The following is a 14484-nucleotide window of genomic DNA, read 5'->3' as shown; positions in this document are numbered from 1 at the left end:
GGATGGTCCAGGTAGAGGCAGTGGCAGGAGTGGAAATGAGAGTGGTCACAGGTTGTGGCCAGTTTCCTCATGGCTGTGGCTGAAAGATGAGCACATGAGGTGGGAGAGGCTGTCAGGTCCACCTTATGAAGGAGTTTGTATACATACTAAGGATTTGGGGACTTTATTGTCAGTTACATGGAGCCAACGAGAGATTTTAAGCAGGGATGGGACATAGTGGGAATTATGTTTTAGGAAGATCGAAGATCGCTCCTAGCAGCAGTACAGCAGATGAATAAAAGGTGGATTAAGTGGGAGGAATCCAGTAGGATGAAATGGAAATGATCCAAGTGATAAGCAATGAGAGTTTGGAATGAGTGGAATGAGCAACAATGGATTGGAAAGAAAAGATTTGAGAGAGTAAGGACGTGAAACCTTCAGAACTTTGTAACCGATCCGATGCATTGGAAGGGGCAGTTGTGGAAGGCAGGCAGGGCAGAGAGGAGTGTTAGGGTGACTCGGATTCCTAGGATGGGCAACTGGTAGATGGTCATGTTAGTCACTTAAGGAGTACAGGAGATGGGGCAAGTCTGGAGTAAATTTGGGAGTTTTGTTGTTTTATAACAGCCTTATTGAGGTGTAATTCACATACAGCTCACAGATTTAAAGTGTACGATTCAGGGGTTTTAATATATACACAGAGTTGTACAGTCATCACTGCTGTCTAATGAACATTTTCATCATTCCTAAAAGAAACCCGGTACCCATTAGCAATCTCACCCATTTTCCCCCAACTTCCCTAGCTCTGGACAACTACTGATCTACTTTCCATCTCTACAGATTTGTCTGTTCTGGACAATTCATAAAAATGAGTTACAATATGTAACCTTTTGTGACTGGCTTCTTTCACTTAGCATAATGTTTCCAAGGTTCATAATTTGGGAGTTTTTACTTATTCAATAAGTATTTCTTGAGATTTACTGCATGTCAGTTACTGTAACTATACGGTGGTGAGCAAAACAGACAATGTTTCTGCTCTTATGGAGCTTTCATTTTAATAGTGAAAAACAACTCATAAATAAGTAGATGCAATAATTCCATGTAGTTGTGTCACTATCGAATGGTGTGAAGGGCAGATGAGAGGAGGTAGTCAAGGCCTCTGAGAAGGTGACATTTGGACTGAGACCCAGATGATCCAAAGGAGCCAATCATGTCAATATCTGAGGGCAGAGCATTGCAGGAAGAAAGAAGAGAAAGCACAGGGGACTGGACGTGAGAACTCATTTGGCATGTTTGAATGTAAGGTGCCTGTGAGATATCCCAGTAGAGATACCCAAACCCCAAGTGTACATTAGAGGTCTGGAATTCAGAGGAACAATCAGGGCTACAAATATAGACTTGGAAATCACCAACGTGTCAAGAATGTGAGAATGAAGATTGCAAAGACTGAGAAGAGGGCCGAGGAGAGAACCCTTGGAATATTAACATTTGAAGGGTGGGCAGAGGCAGCTGAGTGTGAAGGAACTGGAGGAAAACCAGCAGGACAGGATGAGAGCGTGAAGTCAGAGAAACCAAGGGAGAAGGGCTGGAAGAGGGAATGAGGAGTGAGGGTGACAGGCTCCCAAGAGAACAAGTAAGATAAGGACTGAAAAAGGCTGTTGGCACTTAGCAACAAAGAGCTGCTTTGCAAGGACAGTTTCGGAAGAGTGGCTGGGAAAAGCCAGATTGCAGTGAACTGAGCGAGTGGAAGTGAGGAAATAGAGGCAGAGAGTGTACACAGCTCTTCTAGGAAGCAGGCTGGGAAATGGAATAAAGTGGGAGCTAAATGAGGTTAGAATTAAGGGGTTTTAATTTTGGAATGAGAATGACTGCAGCATGTTTAAATTCTAGTGGTAAAGAGAGGATGGCGAGGGAAATGTCAATGATATAGCAGTGTTCAGTTCCTCAGAAGGAGGGAATGTATAGAGTGTAGAACCATGGTGAAAAGATTTGCTTTAGACAGAATGAGAGTCTGTTCTCCTTTTACAGGAGAAATGGAAGGAGAAAAGATGTGGGTGGGCTGGTAAGTGAAATTGAGGAAATTGGCAAATGAACTGTGTAATTTTTTGATGCAGAGAAGGCCCATGCCCCAAGTGAAGAAGAGGATAGAGGGCTGGAAAATTTAGGAAAAGGGAGAAAGTTTGAAATAGTTGCTATGGAAACTATAAGAGAAAACTGAGCTAGGGACACTTAAGGGGGTACGTAGAGGGCCAATTAAAGTGAAAAGGCCAGGAATTCATGGTAGCGCCATGGCTGATTTTCTTTGTCGCCTTCCTGCTTGGAGGTAGGACCTCGGTTTGAGGATAGATGTCTCATATGTATCTTCTAGTAGACTGAGTTCCTTGAGGTCAGGGTCCTAGTATTAGGCATTTCCATGGGCTCAGCACTTAATCCAGTGCTTGGCAAATAAAAGCTGCTTAATGTTGCGTGAGTGAGCGACTCAACCTAGAGTAGGTGGGGAAAGGCAGCAAAGGAGGTGAGGGATTTGAAAACCAGGTGAGGTTTTGCTTAAAGTGTTGTGATCATTGGAAATTAGGGCTGTTTTATTCATTTAAGAAGAAAGGAAAATTGTTGAAGGTACTTGGTATCAAATATACGAAACAACAGAAGGAAGAAGGGAAAGGGACTGAGGTTCACAGAAATGAGTAAGATGTCTACTTAAATTTAAGCTATTTGGCAAATGCATATAGGACCTTAAAGAAAATGAAAGAATTTTGAAGTGCTTATGGGTCTATACTTCAGCGCTAATTCTAAAAGTATTATTGAATACTCTGTATCACTGCTGGCTTGTATTTTGAGTACGGCATAATTAACCCTAACGTTCGGAAGACTGAATTTAACCTTTGGGCTTCTTGGATTTGTACCACCTTCTCTCAGTTTTAACAACTGAAAAATCCCTGAACTCCCGAAGGTCACTTTTCATCTTTTCTCACATTAACACTCTTCTTCCCAATCTTTATAATTTTGTGGAAGTCTCATCGGCCTCAAGTGAGTTGCTGTCATCAAATGGGGCATAGTTTAAGTTGTAAAAAAGTTTGAATTTATTGGGCATGATTTTGGTTGTTTTTTAATCATTTTTGTTTCTCCCCTTAAATGTTTACAGTGGAGCTGGACAAGAAGTAGGAAGATCATGTATTATTCTGGAATTCAAAGGAAGAAAAATAATGGTAATTATTATTTTGTAGTCAGGTTAACAGGATGACTCTGTCTGTTTTGGGTGTTAGGTTTTTTCTAGTACACTAGTTATCTATTTAGCTCCCAGGAAAATGTCGTTGTTTTTATATATAAACTATGCTGTATAATGTAAATGTGAAAAACTAATACACACTTCTACTTAGTGATCTGACAAAACTGAGAAGATAGAGACCAAGATTGTAAAATTGTCGAGCAGAGCAGATCTCCTGCACTCTTGCTCTTCAGAGTCCCTCTTCCAGTCTTGGAGGGTCTGGACACCCAACTGCCCCAATCACACTGGAGGCCCCCAAGGAACTGGCTGCCCGAACACGCACCAAGCTCCAGCCGCCCCAGTGCAGCATGTGCTGTAGCTGCAGCTGGTTTGCAGCTTAGATGCCTAAGTTAGCAGTAGGGCCCCTGACCTTGGGGAAGGCAGACTGCTCCTTTAAGCCCCTTTCCTTATCTGAAAGATGGAATGATGAGAAGAGATGGTTTCTATGGTCCTCGTTAGAAAGGCAGTTCAGTGGCTCATCATGTTCCTTTGGTTCCACCTCTCTGTTTCTCCCAATCTTAAAAGAACAGGAATATGCCAGACATAGTTGTCTTTTTAGTCATTTGTTATATTAATTTGGTAGTAACATCCGAAAAATGAGTATATAACTCATTGATGACTGACTCTTAAGAATTTATTCATGGGGCTGGCCCCATGGCTGAGTGGCTGAGTTCCCACACTCCACTTTGGCAGCCTAGGGTTTCGCTGGTTCAGATCCTGGGTGCGGACATGGCACCGCTCATCAAGCTATGCTGAGGCAGCATCCCACATAGCAGAGCCAGAAGGACCTACAACTAGAATGTACAACTATGTACCGGGAGGCTTTGGGGAGAAGAAGAAAAAAAAGCAGCAGCAGCTTGGCAATAGATGTTAGCTCAGGTGCCAATCTTAAAAAAAAAAAAAATAGAATTTATTCCTTAATGCCTTAAAATACTTATACTGCCCTGATCAGGGAAACTTCCCAGTTCTAATCACTGTCTCCTCGTAATAGTTAGATCTGGTAGTAGTAAATCTATAAACTCTTTAAATGCTCACCATCTTCTGATATCAAAGTTTTTGAAAAAGAGTTTGTTCATTGTTAGAGTGACTACAAAAAGTGCCTGGGAAGAAGATGTCTTGTATTTTGTGTCCTGTGACCCTAAGTGTCAGCTATATTTTATACTCGTTGGGGAAGTTAGAATTGGTAATGGCATATTTGCCACATTTAATAAGAATTGCATTCCAAATGCTAGTGTATAGAGTCCTTGATTCTGTATGTTATGAATCAGTCATAAATGTTGTCTATTTATTGGATGAATTTAATAAAATGTGTAGGAGATTGTGATCTTCTTTTCTCTTTCAGTTGGACTGTGGGATCCACCCTGGGCTAGAAGGAATGGATGCTCTTCCTTATATCGATTTAATTGACCCAGCTGAGATTGATCTCCTGCTAATCAGTCAGTAAGTTTTTTTCTTTATGAACAACACTGTTTTTCAAGGACTTTTACTATAAGGATCATTTCTTTACAAGATTTTAAAATTCTGGTGTTTGGAAACAGTAGTTTCTACCAGAAAGCATATTGCAGACATCGAAGTCTAAGACAGCACTCCATGGTTGTCATCACAGGTTAGAGAAGTTTATTATGAAAAACTTACTTTCCTACCACTCAAGTAAGTGAGAAGGAGACAGCACATGCCTTGGATCACTGTAAAACTTGAGACTAGGAAAGTCCTTTCCCAGAATATCTCCTTGGGGTCACTGTCTTATCACGTTCCACAGGAATTTCATTTAAAAGCAGTGACGCGTTCCAACTTTATATCACTGAAGTGCTTGCTGTAATTCCTGCTGCAGAGAGTAGGCTTGGGTGTGCTCTTCCATCTCTAACGATCAGTGGTAAAGTATTTCGATGTTTAAAGAATACTTTTCCTGTCTTTTTCTTACACTAGAACTGGATGCGTTGTTCCTTCCGGCTGCACACCTGCCCTTGGTGTTTTAAAAGTATCAGTTTGCACTTGTTGCGTAGAACTTGTTACAGTAGTTTCATTACATCTAGTATGCATATAGTGTACATATAGTATCCATCGGGATTCTATTTTAAGAATTGACAGAATCTCTTTGTTTCTTTTTAAGTTTCCATTTGGATCACTGTGGAGCTTTGCCCTGGTTTCTACAGAAGACAAGTTTCAAAGGAAGAACATTTATGACTCATGCCACAAAAGCTATTTATAGATGGCTTCTTTCAGATTATGTCAAAGTTAGGTAAATTACATGGATTTGATTCTACGTAATACATACGGTTCAAGATATGGATTATTTTGCATTTTGAAATAAGATACTCTCTTTTTATTCTGAAGGATATCAATAATTTAGTCATTCGGTAACAATTCATCAGCACCTTCTTGGCCTTCAAGTCTTTATGTAGTTTTTACGTATTTTTAAATCTTTATAATGTAGGTAAGTTGTAAGGTATGATAACAATATTTTATAAGTAGAATTTCATAATTTTGTTAAAATTTAAGACCAAGTGCATTATACAGTGGTATATAATGAAATCTTATTTTAGATTATGTGGTCAAAGTAAACTAACTATCTTAAATGAAAAAGTTCCCTGGGGAAGTTTTTTCCAGTTGCAAGAGGAAGATCTCCTTTATCAGAAAGTTTGGAGCATTTTTGTAATATCTACAGCACAAATTATTAGCATTCAAAAGTTTACTATTAAATGTATATATTCTAAGGGTAGCTAAGATGCAATTTGTTATTCTTCATATATAAATGCAAAAGAATGCAAGAGTTATCCTTAGTAATAATTATACTAGTTAACACTAAATAATGCTTACCACAGCCAGGCACAGTTCTCAGTTCTTAACATATGTTAACTCATTTACTCTTCATAGCAAGCTAAGGTTTTAGGTTCCATTATGAATCCCATTTTATAGATCATGAAACTGAGGCACAGAGAGGTTAGCTAATTTGCCTGTGAGGGTCATGGCAAGAGACAAAGCTGGAATTTGGATCCAAGTAGTCTGGTTTCGGACTCTGTGTCCTTAACCACTAGTCTCTTTTGCTTTTTTGGAAGTATATTAGCATAATTTTCAGGAGAAAACTTATGCTATACTTTGTAGAGAAATCTTTTCACATCCCTTGGTTCAATGTATGTGAGTGAGTTTATCTCTCAAGAGTATTGGGACAGGAAAAAAGGTTGAGAAATAGTTTCCTAAAGAGGACTTTGCCTTAATTTACTGTGTGCTCTGCTTAAAATCATGCTTTGTAGCTGTACACACTAAACAGTTTTATTGTAATTGCAGGGTAAAAAGATAAACAAAATGGGGGCTGGCCCCGTGGCCGAGTGGTTAAGTTCGCGCGCTCCGCTGCAGGCGGCCCAGTGTTTCGTTGGTTCGAATCCTGGGCGCGGACATGGCACTGCTCGTCAGACCACGCTGAGGCAGTGTCCCACATGCCACAACTAGAAGAACCCACAACGAAGAATACACAACTATGTACTGGGGGGCTTTGGGGAGAAAAAGGAAAAAATAAAATCTTAATAAAAAAAAAAAAGATAAACAAAATGTTCGAGAGATTCTAAATAGTGTAAACCATACAATATAATTTTAAGAAATAGCGTTGTGGGGGCCAGCCCCATGGCCAAGTAGTTAAGTTTGCACGCTCCGCTTTGGCAGCCCAGGGTTTCACCAGTTCAGGTCCTGGGCACAGACATGGCACTGCTCATCAGGCCATGCTGAGGTGGCATCCCACATAGCACAACCACAGGCACTCACAACTAGATTATACGACCTATGTACTAGGGGGGCTTTGGGGAGAATAATTAAAAAAAAAAAGATTGGCAACAGTTGTTAGCTCAGGTGCTAATCTTTAAAAACAAAAAAGAACGTTGGGGATATATCATCCACAGACAGTTTCCTTGCATTCAAAGAGTTTTTAAAAAGCTTACCCTTAATTCTCTTTGTTGGCATCTTTACAAATTTAGCAATATATCAGCAGATGACATGCTGTATACTGAGACAGATTTGGAAGAGAGCATGGACAAAATTGAAACCATCAACTTTCACGAAGTTAAGGAAGTTGCAGGAATCAAGTTTTGGTGTTACCACGCGGGCCACGTCCTGGGAGCTGCCATGTTCATGATTGAGATCGCAGGCGTGAAGGTACGCTCCAGCCCTGGCAGTTTCCTCCCTGCGAGAAGTCAGTGCAGAGCCTTGTGCCACCAAGTAGTACTAAGGAAAATTCCGGAAGACTTGCAGGGTGTCAAAACACTGAAACATCAGATAAAATTCAGTTGATGCTTTTCCTTTTCAATATCATAGTTCATACCTCCATTATAATACTTTTTAGGTGAAGGTTGAGAAAAGAGAAAAGAAGTATCTCAAAAGAGTGAAGTTCCCTCACACTGTTAGGGGATTAATCCCTTTTCAGTGCTGTTTAGAAAACTGATTAGGGAAGAGCTTTCTTTGTGGCTGTGTCTATTTAACGTTCAAACCCGATTATGTGGCATTCATGTCCTCTTGATGCTTTAGAATCCACATGTAAGCCCCCAAAGAGGGTGGACTGCACCAGTGAAGAGGGCTAATCAGGAAGGTCTTAGACGTCCTTGATGAAAAAGACTAGTGGACGTCTTGAGAAACTTGTGAAAACACGGTGGCCTAGTAGGTTTCAGGACTGACTCTAGAGCAGCAGTTCTTCATTCTGGCTGCACTTTAGAATCGCTTAGGGAGCTTTCTAAAAATACTGACTGATTCAGAATCTCAGGGTGTAGCCTTCACCTTTTCTTTTCAAGTTTTCTAGGTGATTCTTATGTGCGGTCAGAGTTGAAAACCAACACTCTAGTGTAATATTGTCCTAAATTTTTAGTGACTGCTCATATATTTGAGGTGTTTTTTTGTTTTTTTGTTTTTTTTGAGGAAGATTAGCCCTGAGCTAACTGCTGCCAATCCTCCTCTCCTCTTTCTGCTGAGGAGGACTGGCCCTGAGCTAACATCTGTGCCCATCTTCCTCTACTCTATATGTGGGACGCCTACCACAGCATGGCTTGCCAAGCAGTGCCATGTCCGCACCCAGGATTCGAACCAGCGAACCTCGGGCTGCCAAAGTGGAGCGTGCGCACTTAACTGCTGCACAACCGGGCCAGCCCCATAGTCGAGATTTTTACACATTGAGTTGTACTGTGTATTGCCAAATCATTTATTCTTGCTCTTTGCTCAAAGGCACAAAAAAATAAGCAGAAAATAGCACAAATGCAGGTCTAAATTCCCTTTGAAATTTGATGCACGCCCTCCTATGATTTTGTCTTCCATTTTAGATGGTTTTCCCATATAGCTCAGTAGATCTCTTTCCTCATCATGCCGTTTTTCTCTAAGATGTTTGGAGCACTTCTTAAGTTTATTAATATACAGGTTATCTTTGTGGAATGATTGTGGGAGTATATGATTCCCACTGGTTAGAATGATAATTGAAACACTGGATCGTTTATGAGTGAACTACGTTACACATTTGAAGTTAGACACAAGCAGTACATCTAAATTTCATCAGTTGTAGGCTATTTTTTTAATTGAACTTCGCTTTAAGATTTTATGATCTAAGTTTATTCACTAGTAAAATGAAGCCTTCCAGAATCCTAACTTTCTAGCTTTTTCTTTCACAGCTTTTGTACACAGGTGATTTCTCAAGACAGGAAGATAGACACTTGATGGCAGCCGAAATTCCTAATATTAAACCTGATATTCTTATCATTGTAAGTATTCATGCACTGTATTGTAATCAGTGTAATTGAAGCAGAATTTTTTCTAGTGGGAAAAAATACGTGATCTCATTTTCATAGTATGTTACCGGATATAAATGTATCTGTGTTTAGTGTACAAATTAATTTTTCTGGCTTCTCTTTGTGATGCAGCTCCACTTTCTTGCTGTTAAATGTATTTACTCTTGTCTAATATCAGAGATGATATGTTATCTCCTAAAGATTTTTGTCTGGGTGAATTACCCCAAATTCGGAGAACATCTTAGGGGTTGTGTAGAAATGGTGTGGCCCACTGCCTTTGCCATGGGACTATCTCTTGGCTCGTAGCACCTGCTGAATTTATATGTGTATGTCCTGTCTGCCTGCTAGATTGCAAGTCCTAGAGAATAAAAAAAAGTTAACTGTCCAGAAGCTCTGTGCACGGGGAGGTTGGTGAGGAGCAAATTAATAAATGTGTGTTGAGACAGTGAGGTCAGGGATTGGGAGAGAAACCTTTGGGGCCTATGGTATATGTCAGAATATCAGTGGGGGGGTGGGCAAGATAGCTGAAAGGGATTAGGGGGTATAAATGTACAAACTTCCGGTTATAAAGTAAACAAGTCATGGGGATGAAATATACAGTATAGAGAATATAGTCAACAATATTGTAATAACTTTGGATGGTGACAGATGGTAAATAGACTTGTCATGGTGATCATTTTGTAACGTTTATAAATATCGAATCACTGTGATATACACCTGAAATGAGTAGGATATTGTATGTTAATTATACTTCAATTAAAGGGAAAAAGGAATATCAAGTATGTTTAGTTCAAGGTGGAAGAGATGTCTGTTTCTCCCTCACCATCTACAGAATCCCCCGACTGCCCAAGTATGAGGGACCAATGCATATTGCTGTCCATAAACAACAAGTTGTGAGTGAATTCAGTTTGGCTCAGCTTGTGGTATACCCAGCATATAAACTGACCTTAATTTAAAGGAAGTTTTTTTTTAACTCTCAGAAAAAATAGTTGTTTTCATTATATCTAATACTTTAGAGCAATACTTCTCCAACTTTAATGTGCTTATGAATCACTTGGTGATATTGTTAAAAACAGATTCTGATTCAGAATGCCTGGGCTGGGGCCTGAGATTCAGCATGTCTAATAAGCTCCCAGGGATGCCAGTACTGCTGGTCAGCAGACCACACATAGTAAGGTTTAGGGGATATTCTTAAATAGAACTATAAGAAACAATATCTGTTTCTTTTTTTGCTTGCTTGCTTTTTTTTTTTTTTTTTTTGGTGAGGAAGATTGGCCCTGAGCTAACATCTGTTGCCAATCTTCCTCTTTTTTTTTTCTCCCCAAAGCCCCAGTGCATAGTTGTATATCCTACTTGTAAGTCCTTCTAGTTCTTCTATGTGGGATGCCCCACAGCATGGCTTGATGAGTGGTGTGTAGGTCCACGCCCAGGATTGGAACTGGCGAACCCCAGGCCACCAGATCAGAGCGTGCAAAGTTAACCACTATGCCACCAGGCCAGCCCCAATATCTGTTTCTGATTTATAAACTTTGACTTATCAGAGGTGGGAGAAATAACCTTTTTCCAACCCACAAAAAGCAAAATGGTTTTGGAAAAAAAAAGACATAGCAAAATTATCTTGAGAAAGGAAGATACATTTTTGGACTTATTTCCTAATTCTGTTTTCTGAAAAGTTCTTACTACTTAGCCAGATCTGAATTCTCACATTTTTACTTGCTCTGCTTTCCAATTAGTATTATAACAATATACGTTCAAGTAAATAGCTTGCTAATGGAGAGATGAATCACTTTGCTTCTGTGTTTCACGGATGTTTACCTTTTGTGTTCTTGGGAAATCATCAGTCTTGGTCTCATACTTCTAACGTGTTGTTTAGGAATCTACTTACGGGACCCATATCCACGAGAAGCGTGAAGAGCGAGAAGCAAGATTCTGTAACACGGTTCACGATATTGTGAACAGAGGGGGCAGAGGTCTCATTCCTGTCTTCGCTCTTGGCAGGGCTCAGGAGCTGCTCTTGATTTTAGGTATGCCTGTTCCTTTCCACTTGGGAGACTGCCAATATCTTGGAGTGCCATGACATCAAGATGATTGTATGAGCGTGGGTAGATATTCTGCCCTTCTGGCCTTCAGTTTTTGCATTTAAAAATAGGGATTTGGTGCCAGGAAGAGCCCAGAGAGACAGCGACTGTCATGCACTGGTACTAGGAATATAAATGGCATGTTTTTCTAGTTGCCTTCAGCATTAGAAGTCTTAAAAATATGCTACCCTTTGACCCAGCAGTTCTACTTCTGGTAAATAAATGAGATGCATAGAAAATTTTGTCAGTAAGAGTATTCATCATTTCAGTATTTTTAAAGAAATATCATGTCAGTAAATATATTGTAGGAAAAAAATCATGTTATAGATGAGTAATTACATATTTTCACATAGTATATTAAGAGGGCCAAAAAAGTAGGGTTCAAAACAGTGTGTACTCTGATCCTACTTAGGTAAAAAAATACACAAATGACTGGAAAGATATTAAATCTGAATAATGAGAAAGTAGATGATTTCTTTTTTCATTTTCTGCTTTTCTCTGTTTTCCAAATACTTTAATGAGCATGTATAACTTTTTGTAATGAGAGGAACAGTGAGTGTCACTTTTTGCATATATTTGTATTTAATGATCCCTTTTAACTCAAACATTCCATGATTCTTTTTAGGGAATGCACTCTTAAAGAATAAATGATAGGTGCCTTGTATGTATATAGCTGAAATGTGAAGAACTAGAAATGGTTGCGTCTTCAGCTCTTACAGTCACTTCTTCCATCTCTGTGATGATAAGGATGAAATATCCCTGTTACACTGAAAAGGAAAAGGGAAGAGAGGATAAATGACAGATCAAAAGCAAATCTGTAAGAGAGGCAGGACTTAGTAGAAGCTAAATTTTATAATTCCTAATCCAGTCTAGTTTTCTCTTGGTCCTTTTTTCTAACTGTGAGTCAAATTTGTCTTTAGAAGTCTTGAAATGAAAAGTATCCATAACAAAGTAATCTGAAGAACAGAGGAAATTAGGAAGGTGAAACCATGTTGTCACCGTCAAATTGGCTTGCCAGATTTAGCAGATAAAAATACAAGACAGTTAAATTTTATTTTCAGATAAGTAATGAGTAATATTTTAGCATAAGTGTATCAAATATTTAATATATATTCTTATACTAGTAATCTTTTATTTGTCTGAAATTCAAATTTCACTGGGCACTTGGTATTTTTCTCTGGAAACTCTACCATCAAAGCATATTATGATTCCTTTTATGAACAGGATTGCTCTGTGTAATTGGTTACTCGTTTTCCTTTAAATTCTCCCTGGACAGCTATTAGAATCACTGGTTTTAAATCTCATCTATGATCTAGCCATATGACCTTGGGCAAGTTATTCAACTTTTTAAAAATATTTAAAATTTATTCATAAGAACACACAAAAAATAGGAGACTGATGTGATCATGGGATATAATATACTCCGCAGGGTGTCTGAGAAATTGTAAGAGTATGTATGAAAACTTTGACACCATTAAAAATTTTAATTACATCTAAAAAAACACAAACAGATAAACCAGAGAGCAAAGCAGGAAATATATTTGTAACATGCATGACAGGAAAAGTCCCTGTTCTCATTTGGAGTTTTCAATTATAAATCAAGTAGAAAAATAACATTCCCATGCTATTCAACCTTTTTTTACCCTCAGTTTTGTAATCTGTAAGATGGAGATAAATCTTCCTAAGGTTGTTTTGAAAATTAGAAGTAATAAATATAAATTGCATACTAGGCATTTAATACGTTTCCTAAATGCAGGTGTACCTAGTAGAATCAATGTCTTTTGGCAATACTACCTTTATAATATTTTAGGATTTAATGAGATTTTTCCCTAAAAATAAGCCTTCCTTTGAAGGTAGATTGCCCACTCTTTTCATTAATTATCAGAAACTGTTTGGTTAGCAGTTTTTAAAAAATATAGTCACAGTGTAATGTGACTATTTATACTTTTTTTTAAGTGTTCAAAATTTGTTTTAACTCATTTGGTAGTCCTGTTTTGTACTTAGCAAAGTCTAATTACAAAAAGTCTAATTTCAGTAAGTCTTTTGAAATATTAACACATTTTTATTTAAAACCACAGAATATACTGTCTCTCTAGGATACTAAGTTCCGGTCTATTATTCAGTGGAAACTTCTACCAGATTGTTTTAAAGCCTTCGCATCTGGGGGTGTGATCACACTCTTTTCAGGTCACGCATTAGCATTTAGAAATAAGTTTTGGTTTTATAAGTTTAAGTTAGTAAGGACCAGGCTAATTTTCTTTAAAATACAGTTATTTGTTTTTTGTTTGTTTGTTTTTTAAAGATTTTATTTTTCCTTTTTCTCCTAAAGCCCCCTGGTACATAATTGTATATTTTAGTTGTGGGTCCTTCTAGTTGTGGCGTGTGGGACGCCGCCTCAGCGTGGCTTGATGAGTGGTGCCACGTCCACCCCCAGGACTTGAACTGGCAAAACCCTGGGCCGCCGAAGCAGAGTGCGCAAACTCAACCACTTGGCCACAGGGCTGGCCCCCAGTTATATGTTTTAATTTATTTCATGGTTGTCTGGATTTTTAAAAATTAATTGTATGTATCATTTATTATTTGAACTATTTACTGCACATAGCAAAACAATATTGTTTCTTGTAAAATCTCTCTAGATGAGTACTGGCAGAATCACCCAGAACTCCACGATATTCCAATATACTATGCGTCATCTTTGGCCAAGAAGTGTATGGCAGTCTATCAGACATATGTAAATGCCATGAATGACAAAATCCGCAAACAGATCAACATCAACAATCCCTTTGTTTTCAAACATATTAGTAACCTTAAGGTGAGTGCTTGTGGAAGAAAGGAGAAGGTCGGATAAAACACAAAGAAGTCGTCAGTAGTAGGAGATGCCCGTTGCTGCTTCTGTGGCTAAATCCTTTTTTTTTTGTTTTTTGTTTTTTTTTAAAGATTTTATTTTTTCCTTTTTCTCCCCAAAGTCCCCTGGTACATAGTTGTATATTCTTCATTGTGGGTCCTTCTAGTTGTGGCACATGGGACGCCGCCTCAGCGTGGCTCGATGAGCAGTGCCATGTCCGCGACCAGGACTCGAACCAACCAAACACTGAGCTGCCTGTAGCGGGGTGTGAGAACTTAACCACTCTGCCACAGGGCCAGCCCCTGTGGCTAAATCCTTCTTGCCAAAGTCTTTCTTACCTTTTCTCTAGCAGGCATCACTTTTCTGAAGGGAATCAAAAATTTAGCATTCTTTTTTACTTAAACTTCGCAACTTGTTCCAAGTATACTTTCTCAGTGTTTACTATTGCTAAATAAGTTGGATCTCTTTTGTCATAAAAATAAAAAGTCCTGCTGAGAAAAATATGTTGTATTACATATTGTTTTCTTATTCTTATGCAAACCTAATCATCTTTTTGATTAGCAC

General features: G+C 38.7%; 1 protein-coding gene across 1 annotated transcript in view; it reads left to right on the top strand.

The window, feature by feature from the left end:
* CPSF3 (cleavage and polyadenylation specific factor 3) overlaps nt 1–14484 on the top strand; it is a 41081-nt gene that overhangs the window by 1482 nt on the left and 25115 nt on the right. The window contains exons 2-8 of the mRNA XM_046662778.1: nt 3122–3185; nt 4587–4684; nt 5355–5483; nt 7210–7387; nt 8881–8970; nt 10871–11021; nt 13712–13887. Of these exons, the coding sequence (XP_046518734.1) occupies nt 3122–3185; nt 4587–4684; nt 5355–5483; nt 7210–7387; nt 8881–8970; nt 10871–11021; nt 13712–13887 (886 nt within the window). The remainder of the gene's footprint in view (nt 1–3121; nt 3186–4586; nt 4685–5354; nt 5484–7209; nt 7388–8880; nt 8971–10870; nt 11022–13711; nt 13888–14484) is intronic.

The sequence above is a fragment of the Equus quagga genome, chromosome 5 (genome assembly GCF_021613505.1).
Source record: "Equus quagga isolate Etosha38 chromosome 5, UCLA_HA_Equagga_1.0, whole genome shotgun sequence".
Lineage (NCBI taxonomy): Eukaryota > Metazoa > Chordata > Mammalia > Perissodactyla > Equidae > Equus > Equus quagga.
Note: the sequence above shows the minus strand (reverse complement) of the source record. Positions and strands in the feature narration are given on the sequence as shown.